The following is a 20,318-nucleotide window of genomic DNA, read 5'->3' on the forward strand; positions in this document are numbered from 1 at the left end:
TTACCCCAGAGCTTTCCCTGCAAAAACAGCAACTCAGGTTTCCCACGGAGTTCTCTGATTTAGCAGTAAAGAGCAGGTTTTCACAGAAAAAGCTCTGGAGAAAAAGAGCACACACACTTGGACATGGAGCATTAAAGCGCAGGCCATGCCTGGAAGGTGTGGAGGAAAGGTAAAGGTGGGAAAACCCTCTGTCTTAATGATTAAGAAGGAGCTGAAACTATCCTAGCATCTATTCACACGCATCCCTAGGAAGGGCCACCACAGTTGTTTTTGTTTTAAGGCAAAAGTTAGAGTCCCTGTTCTCTTTTATAGCACTCCCTGCCAAATTTATATGCATAGGAAAGCAGGCAAAAGAGTGAGACTGGCCACACTGGCTTGTCAAGCTGGTTCCCAGCTCCTTTTCTTTTATGACTTATCTTCTGCAGGCAATATGTGTAGGTGGCAGGGAGTTCCTAATTGGGGAAAAGGTGTGCTGCTTATATCCCAGCAGAAGCATCTTGGAATGCCACCCATTTTTTTATCACACAGGTACTGGAGGCAGCTCAAAGAGAGGGAGACAATATTATAATTAACTCAAGATTGCACTGGCTGGTGCTTCTCCCATTCCTTCCTCATTGGAGGAATAACCTGTTGCATTTGCTAGGAGCTATTGCAGAAGGAAAGGCAACTGTGTGCACAGAGCAGGGACAGGTTGATGAGCAAGCTCCTGAGAGCTATGCTGCGCAGAGAAAGGTCACATTCAGAGTGGTGGGCCACCGCAGCATAAGCTTTTGGACACCTCAAGGAGGGGAGAGAGACGACTGAACCAGTTGGCTTTGGGGGGGAATTCCACGGATGGCTTCACTATTTCAGCACCTGCGGGTGCTGCTGTGGAAGAACTGGCTGGGCGTCAAACGGCAAAAAGTAAGTATTTAAGAAATAAGAATAAAATGAGAGAAAACCTTATATTCTTTGCAGGTTCAGACTGAGAAATGGCTTGTGACACTGACCAAAAAAATAAAAAAAATAAATTAAGGTGAAAGATATTTGCTGGTGGAAGAGCCCTGAGTAGGAATGTGGAGGTGTTACATTTTAGATCACGTTCAAAGGTGTGGTGCCTCAGAACAGAAGCAAAGTCTCAGTTGCCTTTATTTGGCCTGCTCAAATTTCTGTTGACTTTTTGTTCCTTAGTGGGGATACTTGAGTGGTCTGGTCTACATGTGTAGCAGAATGAGGTGGCGATGAGTTGAAGGGTTGGAAAGGGCTGCTCAACTGTAGGCTGCAGGTGGCAGGTGGCAGGTCACGCTTAGGAATGCTCACGTTTGTTAAAAATACCCTTTGCAAAGAGAAACCTAGCAGAGCAGTCAAAGGTCTGGGCTGGAGTCTCGCTTCAGTAGACTGCTTGCCCTTTAAAAATGTAGAAGAATAGTCAAAGATTACTTGCAGTCAGAAGCGATACCGACTATTCTGTCTCCTGGGAATTATACCAACACATCCCATCTCTTTCTGCTGTATGTGTGCAGAAGTCGACCAGGCTTGCCATGCTCCTTACGCATGAGCCAAATGCTTGTTGAGGCTGAAAAAGGAGCAGCGCTTACCTACAACCTCAGCTGGAGGGAAAGTTACAAAAGGAAGAAAAAAACACCCTGAGGAATCAAGGGGGTCTGCCTTTCATTGGTTCATGACTTTTTAGCTTCCACTGCACCTGTTTCATGGGTATACCTATTTAGTTCTGTACTTATTTAGGACTGTACCTGTGCATCTACTTTCTGAGCAGGTGCTGCCATGGACTGATTTTAGGAAAATTACTTCATAGCTATACAAATTGGGCTGCCAGGATTATGCAAAACTTTCTCCGTAATTTCCCTCAAGAAACTTGGCAGTTTGTGAGCATTTGTATCATACAATGTGATGACAACTAAGCATTAAAATCTACTTCCTGAGTGGTAGTTTAATGTAGTGAGATATGTTAAAATTTAAAACCATTTCAGCAGGTATCCGTCTGCTTTTTTATGTTGGGAGAAGGCTAGGAGACTTTCAGCTCCATATTCCCTGATTTTCATCCAATGAACACTGCCATTTTTATTTAAAATCAGGGTATCTTTCTCCCTTGTCAAATGTTGATGTGTATCACAGTCCATTCACAAAACTTTCCCCTCAGCACTCTGCCATCTGAAGGCTTAAAAAAACCCCTCTCTTCTATAATCCCCCCCTCTGGATTGTTGTTCAACAGAGCTACTGCTTGTGATATTTGTTGGTCCTAATGTTGCCCCTTAAATATGTGGCAGTCGGTTATATCGAAGAGTCTTTCATCTGCCGTGGTTTGACTGCATCAGCTCTACCCTTTGGGGATTCTGACTCAATGGGACAGATACAATGAGCAGGCAGGTGGAGGTGTGTGCCAAGGCAGGAATTCTGAGAGCTGCCTTTTCTTTTTCCTCTTCCCCACCCCACCCCAGCTTCAGCCAGCTAGATGCCTCTGGGGAGATAAGCCAGCGTGAATTACACCAAATTCCATTCAAGGGTGGGGCTGCTGGTGGCTGGCAGAGGGAAGGCAAGCCTTTAAAATAGAGTTTGAGTTACACCACCACCTTTGGGTGGGTGGGCAGGACAGCCCATCTCTCAGACATCTGACATCACAATGACATCAGGATTAACAGGTGGATTGTCCCGCCCACCTGTCAAACAGTGTTGAACTGTTGAACAGTGTTCTGGCCTGGTGGACCAAAAGGTCTCCCCACCCCTCTTCTCTATGGACCACCTTCCTCCACATCTTCCTTTCTGAATGCTCAGTCCATCACCTGAGCTCCAGATTCCTGGGCTGTCCAAGGAATAAAACTTACTATTGCCACCTTGGTAACAATACGCCATTTGGAATGATGCCCTCCTGGTTGAGATTCATGAAGACATTATAGTTTATGGCTTGTTTAATAATATATTTATTTCATAAAATTTATATACCACATGACTGTAGAAAGAAACCTCAAACTGGTTTATAAAAAAGGCAACACAATAAAATTGTTACTCAAAAAGTTAAAGCTATAATTTAAAACATACAGGAAGTTAAAACCACAATAGAATAGACGGAAACAAACTTTCTAAGCCTCTGGGTAGGTTTGCCCAAATAAGAATGTCTTCATCAGGCACCAAAAAGAATACAGTGCCTGCCTGATATCAATAGGCAGGGGGATCCAAAGTGTTGATGCTGCCACATGAAACCATTGAATACTTACAGATGCAGAATGGGTACTATGTCCATTGACTGAGGAGGTCGACTGGGCACATGTGGGGTAAGGCAATGTTGTAGGTAAACTGGTCCCAAGTTGTTAAGAGCTTGGCAGCAAATCAGTAACCAGTGCAGAAGGCTGTCAGCTGAAGAATTTTTACTGTTGTGATTATGTTTCCTTTGTTGTTTTTTTGCCTTCATTTGTTGCTTTGTTGGCTTTTGGTTATATGAATTGCTGCTTTTGTTGATTTTTTTTATATTAATGGCTGTTTCATGCATTCTGTGGATTTGATTTGATTATTTTTCTTTAAGCCACTTTGAACTTCTTTTGGGTAAGGAGCATACAAGTTTGCACATGCACAGGCCTTGTTCTGTGCCCAATAAGTGCAGGGTGCCCTTTCCTGGCTTCTTGTGGCCCATAGACTGAGCAAAATACTGGGCAAGGTTTTGCCTAGTATCCTCTCTGAGCGATGTCCCATGAGACCTTGAAATGCTTATATACTGTAAGACTGCTTCCCCTGGAGCTCAAAGTTTCACTCCCATGCACCCCTGGGTTAGAGCCTTCACTGAGCAATTGCATTGCGAAGGGTCAACACAGATCCATAAGGGGTTTGAGGGGAGGAATGACCACGCCCCCCAAGTTTGGGTTGGGGTATCTGCCTGGTTGGAATCTGCACCCTGTTTGCCCAGTGAAACCTTGTTGCTTGGCTTGCACCACGGCAAGGTTCAACACTGGCCAACTCCCGTGGAACGGGTTTGGGATGGTTCAAATCTGGTGGACCCATTCCTTCAATGTGGGGCTTATGGAATGATGAACTAATCCAGGACCCCATGCCATGCCAACCCTTACCCTGCTGCCTTCTGTCAATAAATATTTGGCCTGATTTCATCCTAGTTATTTTGCTGGTCTCATGGGTCACATAATGTGCTTGCCTGGGCAATTGGAATATTTTGGTTTTTGAATCAGAGGATTCTTTCAATGTCTATATAAAAAGGTCCCAAGGCCCATCTGAGTCAATTTTTGAGCAATTTCAGACTTGAGACTTGGCTAGCCTTTGAGCCTTCCCACTATTTTTATAAATATGGAATAATTGCTGATGGAGAAGAGAGGCATTTGTAATGGTAATGACCATTCTAGCTAGTGTAGGCTTTATGCTTCCGTTACAAAACCATTTGATGGGGGAGCTGCTTTAAGCCTAATGCGAAAACACCCTGTGACACAGAGATCGAAATATAACACAGTGCAAGAAGCAGGGATTTGTGTATGTTTGGATACCATCGAGTGCCTTTTTGAAACAAGATGGCAGACTGAACCTTTCAGAACTGTACTGATTTCAACCATTGATTTCACAGCAGCACTTAACTTTTTGTTTCTTAGAAGTCCTCCCCCCCATTTTTTTTATTGATTTTCACAAAATTATAGACACACTAACAACTAAACAGACAAACAAAAATCAAACCTTATTAAAACTAATCTTATTAACATTGTTAAGTGACTACCTCGTATCCTCCTGGTTGGGTTTCAATGCATATCATTTTAACGGTTTTCCAAATCAAAATTCTTATATACTTAACTTGATCACTTAACATCATTCTTTCTTCCCAATTCAGCATTAAACATGTTAATTCATCATATTACTTATTTAAATCCTAAGCCTAACTGGCAATTGCAAGCTTTTTCCAATTAATTTAACTTAACGTATTTAACTAAATAATCATTGAATTTCGACCATTCTTCCTGGTACTCCTCCTCCTTCTGGTCGCAGACTCTTCCGGTCAGGTCGGCTAGCTCCGAAAAGTCCATCATCTTCATCTGCCATTCTTCCACAGTTGGTATTTCTTGTGTTTTCCACTTCTTAGCTAGTAAAATTCGAGCACCAGTAGTGGCATGCAAAAATATTTTAACATCTTTCTTGGGCAATTCCAAACCTGTTATCCCAAGAAGAAAGGCCTCTGGTTTCTTAATAAATGTATATTTCAACATTTTTTTCAATTCATTATAAATCTTCTCCCAGAAGTCTTTCACCTTAGGGCAGGTCCACCACATGTGATAGAAAGTACCTTCTTTTTCTTTACATTTCCAACAAAGATTATCACAGTTATGATAAATCTTTGCTAGTTTGACAGGGGTCAAATACTATCTATACATCATTTTCATTATATTTTCCTTTAACATTGTACATGCAGTGAACTTAACCCCTTTCTTCCATAATCTTCCCCAATCCTCAAACATTATGTTATACTGTATCCTACATCTCTTGCCCAATCTATTATCACTGATTTAACTTGTTCATCCTTTGTATGCCACTCCAACAATAACTTATACATTTTAGACAGATTTTTAACTTTAGAATCCAACAACTCTCACTCCAACTGTTTCTTAGAATTCCTGAGCAGTGTCAGGCACGAGTCTGCTAGGGGTGTAATAAAGTAAAAATCACCAGATCTTCAGTTACTGCATAAGTATCCTTTTTAAGATTTATAAAATCACTCATTGCTATGCCCACTAATTCTTACTACAGTGGTACCTTGGGTTACATACGCTTCAGGTTACATACGCTTCAGCTTACAGACTCTGCTAACCCAGAAATATTACCTCGGGTTAAGAACTTTGCTTCAGGATGAGAACAGAAATTGTGTAGTGGCAGCGCAGCAGCAGCAGGAGGCCCCATTATCTAAAGTGGTGCTTCAGGTTAAGAACAGTTTCAGGTTAAGAACGGACCTCTGGATCGAATTAAGTATGTAACCAGAGGTACCACTGTACCTGTTTTCAGATTTGATACTCATTCTAATTTGTAGCAGAAAATCATTTGCTTGGTATAGGGATGAGGAACCTGTGGCTCTCTAGATATTGCTGAACTCTAACTCTCCTTGCTGCCATTCAGTAAGTTACTGGCTGGGGATGGTGGGAGTTGTAGAAGAGTTGCATGCCTGGGGACATTGGATGGGATTTGTGTGCATTCCCCAGCCCCCTTCCATGTTTTAAGCCCTTGCACCTTCAGGTGAACATCAGAACAGGGCTGCTGTGTCACATGTAATACTAGAGTCCCTGAAACATCAGCACATGTACTTTTATATAGCAACTTTTATTTTAACACTATGCTTCATCTTACTGTCTTCATGATCTCAGTAAGTTGGGTGGAAAAAGATTGCAGTCTATGCTCCAGCAGCTGCAGTGCCGCTGCCCAATCTAATTGTCAGCCATGCCTGCCAGCTGTTTTGCACCCCTGTTTGTTGGCCTTTGCATGCCATGTCTGCTCCGCTATCCAGTGGGCTGGGGGCTGGGGAAGTGGGTCTGTAGCAGTGTTGTTATTGATTTTATAAGGCTGCAGTTTCCTGCAAGCCACCCTGATTGCATCATCTACCCAATCAAGCGAATCTAGAGCTGTTTCTATGATTTAAGCTATCACTGAGAGCAGAAAAATTCTCTGTATGGGTAGTCTCAGCACTACGCTGCCATTCTGCCCACTGGCAAACCACATCCATATTGCAACTTTTATATAATTCACCACTTTCCGAATAGTTTACTGGGGCACTGAGACAAAGTCCCATATATTACTGAGCAAGTGATTGATTGGTTATTCATTTGTGCTGTGTGTTTCAATCAAAATGGGTCCTATGACCATAATGAAGATGTTTATTATTTTCCTTAGAATACCTGTGCCTTAAAACATTTTCCATGTTTTTTAATTTGTTGATTTCCCCTTCACTGAGCATGTATGACATGATAAACCAATAAAAGAGTAAAATGTAGAGTTGCTTGAGCATAAAGCAACATCTGAACTATGGGGAGATTCCTCCTCAAGTGAAACAACATGCTTTCTAGCCAATGGACAAGGGGAAATGTGGACAAGTCCCTAATGGCACATTTTGCTGCAACTGGTCAACAAAGGGCAACTGGGATGGTCAAGGAAGGTAACAGCCCAGTTGTTTAAGCTCCAGCCAGGGAGTCAAATTCGCTCTTCCCTCCCTTTGGCTGTCTTTCAGAACGGGCATGAAAAAAACACCCAAAAGGCTGTCACATTTTCAGTGGAGACAAAAGGGTTCCCATAAACCTCCCTCCCACCCTGCTTTGTTTAACTCAGTACCAGAAAGACTGGGGTGGACTGGGGTGGAATTCCTGAGTTGCTGAGACTGGGTTGCTATGTATAAAGTTGGGTGCCTCTCCACCCCCTGCCAAACTCTGTAGGGTTCCAGGCACTCACCCAGGGTCTGTATTCCTGTGGAGAATTGAGACACAGTGGAGACTGTCATAGCTTTAAGAAATATGGTTTATTCACCTATTTACACCTTCATTCTGCATGAAGGGAGTCCAGATCTTACAGCATGAGGAGCTTGTCCCCCACAGCAGCACAGCCATGGAGTCTGGTATCTCTCCCAACCAGCCTTCAGCCAACCTGCCCAAGATGAATCCCAGTCTTTATTCTTCCTTCTTCTTCCCATAACACTTCTAAAAGCTCTCTTTTTACCTCATACCCAGTTACCCTGCCAACTTCCCAAAGCCCCAGTGTCTGTTCACACCTCCGGGCAAGAGGAAGGACAGTTTTATTGCATTGGCAATGGCTCCCAATGGCCCTGTAATGTTTCTTAATGGCCCTAGCTTGGCCAAGTCATTTTGCATAGAGTAACCCAGGAATTCCTCTGCAGCTTATATTTCCCCCCTTCACATACCAGCTAATCGAAATCCAATCATTTATTAATTTCTAATGTTTTTTTGGGGGGGGGGTTCCCCTTCCAAATCTATAACATGTTCTGTCACGTCAAAGTCTGGTAGATTCTTTGAAACAAAAGAAATCTCTTGGCTGATTTGTTGTTTTTGTAAATTAAGGCCAGATTGTACAATATATTTCACTACTTTCTTTCCTGATGGGTGAAGTTCATTTATCTCTTAATTGGAAACTCATCTGGTATCCAAAGAAACAAAAAGTAACTTCTGGTTTATACAGGGTCCCAGAGATCCATGAGTTTCCAGTTCGCACAATTCAGTTAGCCCATTGCATGGAGAAAGCTAAAACTATCACTAGGATAATTTCCCATAATTCCCTTGGCCTTCCCTCAATATATGGCCTATGGCAGGCATAGGCAAACTTGGGCCCTCCAGATGTTTGGGACTACAATTCCCATAATCCCTAGCTAACAGGACCAGTGGTCAGGGATGATGGGAATTGTAGTCCCAAAACCTGGAGGGCCAGAGTTCGTCTATGTGGCATGCCTGGCTCAAGTTTTAACTGCTTTAGAAACAAGGATATTTTCAAGCTCCCAGTTTCCAGTTACATCTAGTTTTATAGATGCTAAAATCTTGTAAAATTTTAGAAAACCACCTGAGAAGCAAAGGATTGGAATAAAGTGCACCCAACCAAAGGAAAGAGACAGCTATGACACCCAAAAAGACACATTTGGGAACTAATATACAAGCTGTAATTAGCTGTGATATGAGCTTGAGCTTTGAGCTGGAGACTCATGGTTTATTGCTTCAACACATAAGTGAAGCATGAGTAGTACCAGCTAGCAGCCACCTACAGTTGCAATATGGGGCAGTAATAATGCTGTTCTACTTTACACAGATATTGTAAAAATAACTGAGAAAATGTGCACAAAGTTATTTTACTGTGAAGATGCACAGTTTAAATATTATTGTTGTTGCCATGATAAGTATGGAAGAAAGGGGTGTTTTTGATCCATTGCAAGTGAATTGAAGCTGCTTCAGTGGCTGCTCCAGCTACTATTTCCAGGAGCTTCCACTTCTTTTTCTATGAATGTTGCTTAACAGTTCTATATCATTTTCAGAGACATTTTTCTGCCTATATAAAATCAGTTTGCATTGCTTGTAGGTCCCTGTGATAAAAAAAAGAGGCCCAAGAGTTGATTTGCCATGTGCTGGTGTAAATTAAATAAGAATTACTTGCAGGCTGTGTAGCAATATAAGAAAATATGGGATTTTCACTGATCCTCTAACTGTTCAATTAGAATAATATCTCAAAAACTATTATAGAATTAGTTTAAAATTTACCAGTGCTTTCAAGGATTGAAACTCCCTGGGGAACCTTCTATGGAAGCCTGGCTTATTTGAGCCTAGAATGAACTTAGTTCACTTATTTATTTTATTATTTGATTTATATACTGCCTTTCATCACAAGCTCTTGGGGCGGTTCACAGAATAAAATACAAGGTAGTAAAGGTAAAGGTACCCCTGCCCGTACGGGCCAGTCGTGACCGACTCTGGGGTTGCGTGCTCATCTTGCTTAAGAGGCCGGGGGCCAGCGCTGTCCGGAGACACTTCCGGGTCACGTGGCCAGCGTGACGAAGCTGCTCTGGCGAGCCAGCACCAGCGCAGCACGAGGAAATGCCGTTTACCTCCCCGCTATAAAGCGGTACATATTTATCTACTTGCACTTAGGGGTGCTTTCGAACTGCTAGGTGGGCAGGAGCTGGGACCAAAAGACGGGAGCTCACCCTGCCACGGGGATTCGAACCGCCGACCATGCGATCGGCAAGTCCTAGGCACTGGGGTTTTACCCACAGCACCACCCGCATCCCAAAATACAAGGTAAAACACAAGTAAATAGTTAAAAGAAAACCAACAAACAATAACCCCCCTCCTATAAGCACATTTAAAGGGCTGTAGAATATTAATCAGGCTGGTTGAAGAGGAACTAGGAATTTAGGAAGTTATGTTTTGCTGAGTCAGCCCACCCAAGAGGCCTCAGGCAGCAGGATCCACAGGAGCAGTAGCTCCAGCCAGTGGTGGAGGAAGGGGGGCGGTGGAGGTGGTCTGCCCCGGGTGTCATCCCCGAGGGGGTTGACATCGCCACCCCGCCCCCTGGGACTCCCACCGCTCACCATGGGTGGCATCCCCCTGGGACGCTCGCCGCAGGCACTGCCCTGGCTGCTGGAGCAGCTAGCTGCTCCTCTGGCTCCAGCCGCCAAGAAATGCAGTGCCTACTGCTGCTGCTGCTGTCACTGCTGCATGCTCCTTGGAGACCCATCTGCCGCCTCCTTGGCAGCGCCTCCCCACCCTGCTTGCCACTTCTGCAGTGGCCTCTTGGCAAATAGGAGGCTCAGCTTGTCTCCCCCACTCCTATGGGGCTGCTGTCTGGGGTCTCCTGGGCTCTGCACCTGCCCAGTGTGACTCAGAACAGGCCCCTTTCAGCCCTGCAACAGCCTTTGACTCCACTTCAACCATCAGTGAAGGTTGCTTCGATTCCCCCCTTGTTCCTGATGTAGATCTTCACTCACCCCTTCTTCCCTGGTAGTGGCAGGGGGAGGCACCATTTTGTGGTTCGTCTCAGGTGCCCAAATTGCTTGGGCTGGCCGTGAGACTATCGGTCCAATTGGTCTAGCCAAGTATGATGTACACTGGTGAGCAGTAGCCACTCAATGTTTCAGACAGAACTTTTTCTTTCAACCTGGAGATGCTTTCTACCTGAACCTGGGATTTCTCTCTGCAAGGCAGATTCCCCACCACTGAAGGCTAGGACAAGTATGACCACAAACAAATAAGGTTTCTAGTGATTATTGGTGAATGCATTGGATTCTGGTAGAAAGAGAATTGGAAAGCTGATATTTTATATATGTGTGTAAGTTGCTTTGTTGAACAGATTTTCCTTTTATGCTACTGACATACCCTTTTAACCATTTAACAAGGATTCACGCTGCCCCTGCTTCTCTCTCTCAGGTTTGGTCACTCACATTAATTGCATGGCCTGTGTTTCTATTCATCCTTATGGCCATCATACGAACCAGATTCCCTCCAGAAGCCCAGCCAAACTGTGAGTAACTTGATCCCCCTTTAAAGACGGATATGGGTTTTGTATTGTTGTCGAAAAGGCTCAGGTCCTTTATGTCTAGCAGCTTTAGCTATTTGAAGATAACTATCATTTCTCCTCTCAATCTCCTCTTTTCTGGGCTAAACGTACTCTGGGAAGAAAAAGCTTTTAATAGTTTCTTAGATACCATTGTCCCAGAAGGGTGTTTTCTGTCTACTGCAACCTCTCTCCAATCTGCCTATTGTCAGCAAAGTCAGGTGCCCAATTTTGTGTGATGGTTTTGTCAATGGGGACTTTATGCACTGATTCTAAGCATAATCTGGGAAGTGTAGAGGTGCCACACCCTCTCCTTTTGGATGACACCGGCATGTGTGTGAAATCAAAAACGCTTAAGAGATAATCTGAATTTACTATATTCCAGGTCAGGTTGGTATAACCTGTTTGCTGGAATGTTTCTTAATAGTTTCTTCAGCATCTCTCTTTCAATTTACGCTCACATAGAGCAAGCTATTTATTTTGCAGGCTCACCTAGAATTGTAGGAACAAGGAACAGTGCCTGTAGCAGCATGAAACTAGTTGAACAAGATCCTTCTCCTGTTAGCTAATAGTTTCTGGTCTCTGCATGATATTAAAAAAAAAGAAAAGAATTAGCAATTGTGCAATTCAATATTGAAGTAAAACACTATACCAGAATATTTTTCTAACTAATCCTACACTTAATCCAAACTGACATTGTAGAACTTAGTCTCAATGGTCACTGCTGGACACTTCCAGCATTAGCTGCAGTTGGGGAGTTTAACAGGGACAAATAAACTGCATGGCTACAGTTCATCTTTAAGGGCTCAGAACCCACGTTAGTCTGGCAATTTCCAGCTAATCACAGCCATGACAGGTTTGACATCTTCCAGAGCAGAGGAAGATGGTTATGCAGAGTGGAAGGTATCACCAAATTTTCCCATCTCCTTATTAGAAAGAATTGGACCATGGACTTCATTTCTTTGCTTACCAGAGATGGAGGGCTGGGTAATCTTAAAATAATAAACTGGGGGTAGTATAACTGCCCTATGGCAGGTGTCTAAATTTGATGGGGCAGGGATAGGAGCTACTTAATACTTTTACATTGGACATCAGTCTGCTAAAAACCCTACCCAGCTGCTTTGCTCCCTGGAGGAGAAAAAACCAGTGCAGACTTGGGACACTCCCAGGCAGGAGGTTATTGTGGAATCAGTGCTGCTCATGCACACAAGCTTTTTTGCAGTGACTAAATGATGTTGTCACCAAAATGCCATTCTGCACTTCTTCTTTTTGGTATGTTTAATTCAGATGACGCCTTACTGTGGGGAATCCAGTCAGGAGAAATTGCCATTGTATATCTTCGGTAACCACTAGTGTGGAAGCTCATTAGAACATTTTTGGAAGTGGGGTGGTGGTTTGTCATGTGTCTGCTGGTGTTTCAGTTGGCGGCTTCTCATGCAGTACCCTTACTTCCATTTGCTCCTCAGCAGCACCCAATAACACTCCTCTCCCAATTTCCACTGTTTGCTAGATGTTCGTATACCAACAACCCAGCTCAGCAGAGCTGGTCTCTCAAGATCTCCACACAGTAAATTAGGGGATTACCTTGGAGACTGTAACTGCAGTATTCCTAATGTTTTTAGGCATGACCAGCCTCCCTGCCCTCCCCAAAACAAACAGAAATGGGTTGTATTATGAAATAAGAAGGCATCTACATATTTTGGAGATCCCACACCTCTTACCTAGAGGGCCAGGCTCATTCATGTTGTCTATGCTTGCAGAAGATAGCCAGGTTACACCTGCTGTTTTTTTGCTCCAGGCAACTAAGCCTCAGCTTGGTATACTTCCCCTTCCACACCATCTAAATGGAGATTTTGGAGTCAATGTGTATTTTATATACATTCTACAAATGACAGAGTAGTGCTTCCCTTGCAACATTCACACATAAAATAGCCTTGTGCATCAAAGCATCTTCCTACTAACTTGAGTTGCAGCTGTGCTTAGGACTTCCATCTCATTCTCCTAACTATACAGTGCCCTGTCAACACATTTCCACCGTATTGAACCTTGACATCTAGAGCTGCTTTGCACATTGTATTTTGCTCCCGACTTCTGTGGGCAAAAGCAGTAACATTCCAGTGGACAATTGTTAAAATGCATAATGTAATTCCTTAAGCTGATGCCTCTTCTTGCAATAAATAAATAATATGATCAACAATGGCATTTTAAACTGCATACCACTATTTGGTAAACTCTGCCACAACAGCAGTCCTCAATAGTGCAGCACTAGCCCAGTAACGTCAAGGGTAGAAGTAAGAGATTTTAGGTATGTTAAAAATAGAAAAGAAGACATGCAGTTTTTGTCCCAGTGAAATATGTCACTTTGAAAATAATTTCCTCAGAACTGATACTTATGTAAAACTCAAGCTGGTGATGTAATGTCTATTTTCACTGTGGGAAAATATCATTCCAGATACTTTATAAGAAGGAGAGTGGCACAGAGCTGCCTCAACACTTTGCGTCTCCAGGGGCAAAGTACCCCCACCTCCATTCTCCTCTTCCTCCCCACTGTCACCAATACTTTCCCCTCTCCTTTCTCCCTGATCTGCTGTTGTGCCAGGGCTATCAATGCCACACTGAGGAAGGGGTCCTATCAGTGTACTACCGTCATTTTGCTGCGATGGTGGCAAAGCTTGTATAGTTAAATTGTAACAGGATTTGCCTCTGTCATGGCTAAGGGGCAATGGCACAGGTAATCTCCAGGGTCTCCTCACCTACACTGCCTGACCCCCAGGAAGGGGCACAGATCCAAAATATGTTACCCACAGGAAGGGGCTCACCCTCAGGAAGGGGCACAGATGGGGGCACAATCCACTACCTATCCTGAACCTCTACCTGAGGTGTGCATCAAGGTTTAAGCCCTGCGGTTCCAAAGTCTAACTTATGTAAGTTATTTTCAGGATATGTTCATTCAGAACTTTAAAGCACTCTGCCACTGGAATAATTGGCTCCTACCTATTATGTGCCAATCCCTGCCCTCCCCCACCCCCAACTCTGTATCGAGGAAACTCAAATTCGCTGTCAAATTTAAAATTATCATAGTTTATGTACTTTGTGTTGCAAAATTATTCTCAGTTTTTGAGTTTTTAGTCAACAAGTGTACTATAGTGGCGTGTAGTATGGGGTATGTCAGGACTTGCAAGGCAGCATGTGCAGGAGAACTTATCTTGTCATGAGAGTGAGATACGAATGGTATTGGACTCTGGACAGTTTACAGTGAAAGTTAAAACCATATCATATGGAGAAAAAAAGTTCAATGTATAGAACAGAATAAAACAGCAGCTGAATAAAACCAAAGTAAAACCCGAAATGGTGAATAAAAACACCAACACGTTATTCTGGCACTTATGGTAGAAAACTCCACAAGTACCTCACTCTGGTTATAAAATAAATAAAAGAACTATCACTTTGCTACCCTTTCATGATACCCATAACCAGCTGCCCGAGGTGGTTGCCTCACTCTGCCTGATGATAGAGCCAGCTCTGAATGCTATGCAATGCAATACTGGGACCTTGCTCTCTACAAAGAAGTAAATCTGTGCCTAGGCTATACCAGCTTGCAGATCTACAGATAGAAAACTACCATGTATTTAAAGAGATACAATAAAGAATAAATTTCCAAGAAGGGTTAGAAATATGAACAGCAGTCAAAAACACTACAGCAAATATATACAATTAATTGGGTGGCATAAAAAGGATATGCAGCAAAAAAGAAGACGAAGAAAAAGAACCATGGAGAGGTGGAGCTGGAAGTCCTTTAAAAGAAATAAGAGAATGAAAATGTAAGATGTGTATACTAAGTTTGTGAACATGCATAAATAAAAAATTAAAAAGGAAGAAGACTAGTTTTCTGTGTCCACCTGTGTCCACCTGCATTCTAAAATAGTACAGCCTAGAGGGAGAGTTACTGTCTCAGTGAGCACTAGAGCCTAAGCCTCATTGTGAAGATAAGGGTTTGGGAAACATGCTTAAAGATTATGATTTTCAGGACCAAGAACGGGATGTGTTTGAAGGCTCAGTTCCACTCATTTTATTTTCAACCTCAGTTGACAGCCAGTTTTAATTTCTTAGATCCGTCATACTTTACTAGATGCTAGAAAACAGATCCTGAAATTATTAGAAGTACCAGAATGGAGGAGTGAAGGAGCGTTTTTGAGGGATTGTTTCTCTCAGCCTCTAAGCAAGAGCACCTGACTTTCTGGGGTGCATGAGAAACTTTGCGCAGGAGGAAGCACTGGGTGTGAGGTGCAGGGGGAGGGAAATGTAGGTCTCTGCTTCTTCCACAGCATCCCAGAGATCAGTGAAGAAATTTGAGTGTGACTTGGAATTGATCTGGGTGGTGTGGGCAGAAAGGCGGTTCAAGCGCTGTGGTGGCAAGGAGGAGAAGGCGTTTCTGGTGCTTGGAAAGAAAGATCTAATCAGGAACATACTCCCTTGCTTAATGTTGGGAAGATGAAGATTCCTTTAAAAATCAAAATCAATTCTAATAATGATAAAAACACCCTTTAAAAACAAACATTTGTGATCAATAACTGTGAAGAAAACCATAACTAGTGTTACCTAAGTGTGTTACCCTCCTAAAGCAGAGTTGTCCAGCCTAATGCTCTCAGGTGTTTGGATTATACTTCCCATTATTCCTGACCATTGTCCATGCTGAGCAGAGCTAATATAAATAGCCTGGAGGACACTAGCTAGAGGAAGGCTATCCCCAAACATGGCGTTTTCAGGCTTAGACAGAACCCAGAACATATTGTCTGTTGCCATGTTTTCCATTGCTAGTGACCAAGGGGAGTTTCACCCTCACAGTACCAATGTGGGATATCTCAGCTCCGCATTTGTAAAGTAACAGGTTGTCTGAGGGATTCTGTGTCTGCTTGAATAGCGGCATAGGGGTCATTGACCCGGGTGCAAAATTGTTAGGTACAAAACTTCAACACTGGGTGCTGCCTTAATACAGGCGTGTGCTTCTGTCACCGGGTCCGTTGAAAACAGCTTCTCCATGAGAACCAGGAAGTGTCAGCTTCGTTCTGGAGCTGAGAGAGGCTGGGAATGAGGCCAGAGAAAGAGAGAGAAGAACCCTGGAATGTGGGAAGGAGGAGGGCCAGCCTAGCCGCCTGACACAGAACAGAGAGCAGGCAGCATCCCTGAGCATAGTGGACAAGGAAAGGGGCGCCAGAGCAGAGATACACAAACTAACAGTTTCAGCTCAGAAACAGAGGGAGAGAGGCCGCCCCAAAACTCGAAGGCGTGAAAGGGACAGTGAGAGGAGGGGAAAAGAACGAAAGCGAAAGGGCTTTTTCCCCTGTTGGAGGAAGAGGAAGAGGCAGAGTTTAGACTCAGCAACTGCTAACCTGGAGTCAGACATGGAGTGAAGGAGTGATTTATGTGTTTGAGCAATAAACCTGAGATAATTCCTACCAGTGTCTCGCTTCGCTTCTGTGGGAGAGCCAAGCCATTACAGGAAGTGACCTCCACAGACAACAGATCGACTACTCTTTTCTTATCTCTGTGGCTATGATCTCCTGTGTGACGCGGATGCAATTAGTTGCATGTGCATGCCTATTCCATCCTTTTCCCTCCCCACCCCTGCAAGGTCCCAGACTCTGGCAACACATGCTATGCCACTGAATAGCTGTGCAGTTACAGAACAGCAGACGCCTAAAGCTTGCGCATCTCCAAGCACAATTCAGTGTGCTGATTTTAATCTACAAAAGCCTTTTGTGTTTGGGATTAGGGCTGGACAATGTCAGGTTTCCTACATCACAATGTATTGCTAGGCAAACATCATGATCTAGCGGTACATTGCAGTGTTCAAAACCCCGCTTCCCACCACAGCGCTGAGGCATCAGGGTGAGATCGCCAAGGTGGTTTCACCCCAGTGCCTCACAGTGCCAGGCAGGAAGCAGCTTCATGCTCACCATCTAACCAGCCCCATCCTTCTCCACCGTGCATGAGAGCAGGAGAAGGATTGGGGCTGCTCAGCTAGAGAGCACAAAGCCTCCCGCTCCTCACCTGAATAGCCGCAATCCTTCTCCAGCTTGCACGCGAGCAGGAGAAGCATTAGGGTTGCTCAGCTAGGGGCGTGAAGCCTTATGCTTCTCCGGCTTGTAAGCAAGCCAGAGAAGCATTGAGGCTCCTTCAGCTGGGGGAAGGGAGCACTTTAACAGAGACCCCACCCCGCCACTGGCTCACATGAGCCAGCGGTGGGCTGGGTGTTCCGTTAACTGCTTGGCTGACGGGAGCGGCAACCGTGCGCCCCTCAATGGAGCAGTTTCATGGAGCCTGCACGCCGCCACCGGCTCATGTGAGCCAGTGGTGGGTCAGGGCTCCATGAAACTGCTTGGCTGAGGCAAGGGCAGTCGCACACTCCTCAGCCTTGCCAATGTAGCTTGTATCTCCTTATGCATCGGTATGAGGGCAGAGTGGGATGGTGGCTTCGCGGTATATCACTAACTGCTGCCGCTCCTAAGTCCCTAGAATCATAGAATCATAGAGTTGGAAGAGACCACAAGGGCCATCGAGTCCAACCCCCTGCCAAGCAGGAAACACCATCAGAGCACTCCTGACATATGGTTGTCAAGCCTCTGCTTAAAGACCTCCAAAGTAGGAGACTCCACCACACTCCTTGGCAGCAAATTCCACTGTCGAACAGCTCTTACTGTCAGGAAGTTCTTCCTAATGTTTAGGTGGAATCTTCTTTCTTGTAGTTTGGATCCATTGCTCCGTGTCCGCTTCTCTGGAGCAGCAGAAAACAACCTTTCTCCCTCCTCTATGTGACATCCTTTTATATATTTGAACATGGCTATCATATCACCCCTTAACCTCCTCTTCTCCAGGCTAAACATGCCCAGCAAAACATGCCCTCTGCTTCCAGCACCCGGCTACAGCTTGTTTCTCTTTTGGTGCACTGGGCACTGGTGGTAGAGGAACTCAGGAGTGGCAGCGGTTTCACTCGCAATATACTGCTGAGTGAAGCTGCCATCACAGTCTGCTCCTCATAGTGGCCCTGGGTGAGGTATCAATACATTGCCCAGGCCTAGTTGGGATCAGCGTACTTAAAACAACTGCTAGTAGTTTTGAGTGCTGGATTGAGATTTGGGAGACCAGATTCTCATCCCTACTCAGGAGTGATGCTTGCTATGAGGATAAAATGGAGAAAGGGAGAACCATGTGCCCCACCTTGGAGGCCTCCTTCAAATAGAGGTCTTACAGCCCTTAAGGAATCTCCTCAGTGGTCAAAATAGATAGAGATTCCTCCCATAGACTGCAAACTTAAAACTTTCTGTGAAGTTTCAATGAACTCAGAGAGACTTCTGAATAAACATGTTTTGTGCTGTGAGAATCTGAAACTGATGTTCCTATGAACTGCTATGTTCTTACTTGCTATTCTGTTCCTTTTCTTTTGATGGAACAAAATTTTGCATTTAACCTTGATTTAATTTTTATTTTTCCTGTATTTTTTGTATTTAAAGCCATTTGAGTGTTTTGTATATATTTTAATTTCCCCAGTTTTATACTCTCTCCTTGTTGTTGTTTCAGGGATTGCATATTGGACACACTTTGCTTTTATTTGTTGGCTACAATTATGGTTTTTCCTGTATTTTTCTTATTGTATATATAGATTTTTCAGTCATGGGACAGAAAGATGGAGTAGAAATGCTTGCATAAACAAAACTTACTGTCCTTACATGATATAAATAGCAAACACCCATGGTGTCTGTTGCAACCACCATCAGGAAAACCTGCAAATAAACTATCATCTATCTATCTATCTATCATCTATCTATCATCTATCTATCTATCTATCTATCTATCTATCTATCTATCTATCTATCTATCTAGCATCTATCTATCTATCTATCATCTATCTATCTATCATCTATCTATCATCTATCTATCTATATCTCCAGTCTCTGAACCCCTTTGTCCACGACTGATGTTCTGCCCTAAGAAGGCACTAATTAACTGCTTTGTCATTTTAATGTTATGTTACTTTAATTACATCAGAATCCACTTCTAGAACAGGAAGGCAACTGTGCAATCATTGTTGCTTTGCTATCCAACAGTCATTAATTAATAGGTAGACTTCATTTGTAATTTTCAACTCCATGAGTTTACCTTGTTGGCACCTGTCTGTCTTGGGAAATAAAGGAGGAGTGTGCTTTCAGGGGTGAAGTCAAACTGTTGGGGAGTTACAGCACCTGTTGTGGCTGTAGAGAATGGTATGGGAGAGATTTATGTTGTAGCTGGGCCAAATGCTTTCAAAGCCATCTAACTGGTGGCCATTGCTTCCTTTTGTGGACTCAAATTCAACGCTTTAACTACATGCAACAAAGGTGGAGTTTTTTTGGTCTGCCGTGAACCTTCCAAGATTCAGCTTCGTTGGATGTTCAGGAGTTCTAGTATGACAAGGGAGAAAAGCTTTTCTCCACGCCATGCCAACTATGCTAAACTAAATGAGCTCTTAGCAGATCTGAATATTTACACATGAGCTTTCCTCAATTGAGAGTACGATCTAAGTGTGAACTCACCCCTTCCTTACTTTCCCCCCAGCAGGGACAGACTTTGGTAATATGGCATCCTGAGTGAAGACAAAATTTGGCAACTCTCATAAAGATGTCTTATTTTCACAATAATTCATTTTGGTACAGTTGCTTTTTAATGGATCTTCTCAGTAGGTACCCCATATAAATATATTATTGTGTGCCTCCTCGTCTTGGTGTCCTTTGTGGGGCACTTGCACTGCCCTAAATCTGCCGTTGCTCCCAGCCAGATTCCAGTACCAAAAGTGAGCTGGCTGAGGGTAGACTGCAGGAGAAAGAGAGGGGAATAAGAGGAGGTCGGTTCAACACATACCTTATATGCACTTTAAACCATACCACCACACGTGTGATTGGGATTAACTCATATTTAAAATATCAACAATAAAGACATAGATTTTAATGACTTTGGATGAATACTTTTTCTGTGCACCATTTAGTCAGCTTTTACACTGGGGTGTAATAGAGTTCATAGTGAGGGGAAACCTTGGTGCATTGCATCCAGAAAACCAGGCAAGGATAAAGTAACCTGGGAAAAAGAATGCCAAATGCTCATCAGTCCATTACACTTCTTCATCATCATCATCATTGTTTATTTGTATGCTGGCTTTCCACAGTTAAACCAAGCTCTGGGCGGCTTACAACATGAAAAGATTTACATAATCACAAAAATATAACAAAGGTTTTAATAGCCAATAAATTACATATCAATAGGTATGCAATAAAATTAAG

The 20,318-nt window shown here is 43.5% G+C and overlaps 1 protein-coding gene across 1 annotated transcript in view; it reads left to right on the top strand.

Moving 5' to 3' along the window:
* The first annotated feature begins 628 nt into the window (after positions 1-628).
* ABCA12 (ATP binding cassette subfamily A member 12) overlaps positions 629-20,318 on the top strand; it is a 120,453-nt gene continuing 100,763 nt past the window's right edge. The window contains exons 1-2 of the mRNA XM_081189293.1: positions 629-903; positions 10,881-10,974. Of these exons, the coding sequence (XP_081045419.1) occupies positions 835-903; positions 10,881-10,974 (163 nt within the window). The 5' untranslated portion in view covers positions 629-834. The remainder of the gene's footprint in view (positions 904-10,880; positions 10,975-20,318) is intronic.

The sequence above is a fragment of the Podarcis bocagei genome (assembly GCF_964188305.1).
Source record: "Podarcis bocagei genome assembly, chromosome: 1".
NCBI classification, from domain to species: domain Eukaryota; kingdom Metazoa; phylum Chordata; class Lepidosauria; order Squamata; family Lacertidae; genus Podarcis; species Podarcis bocagei.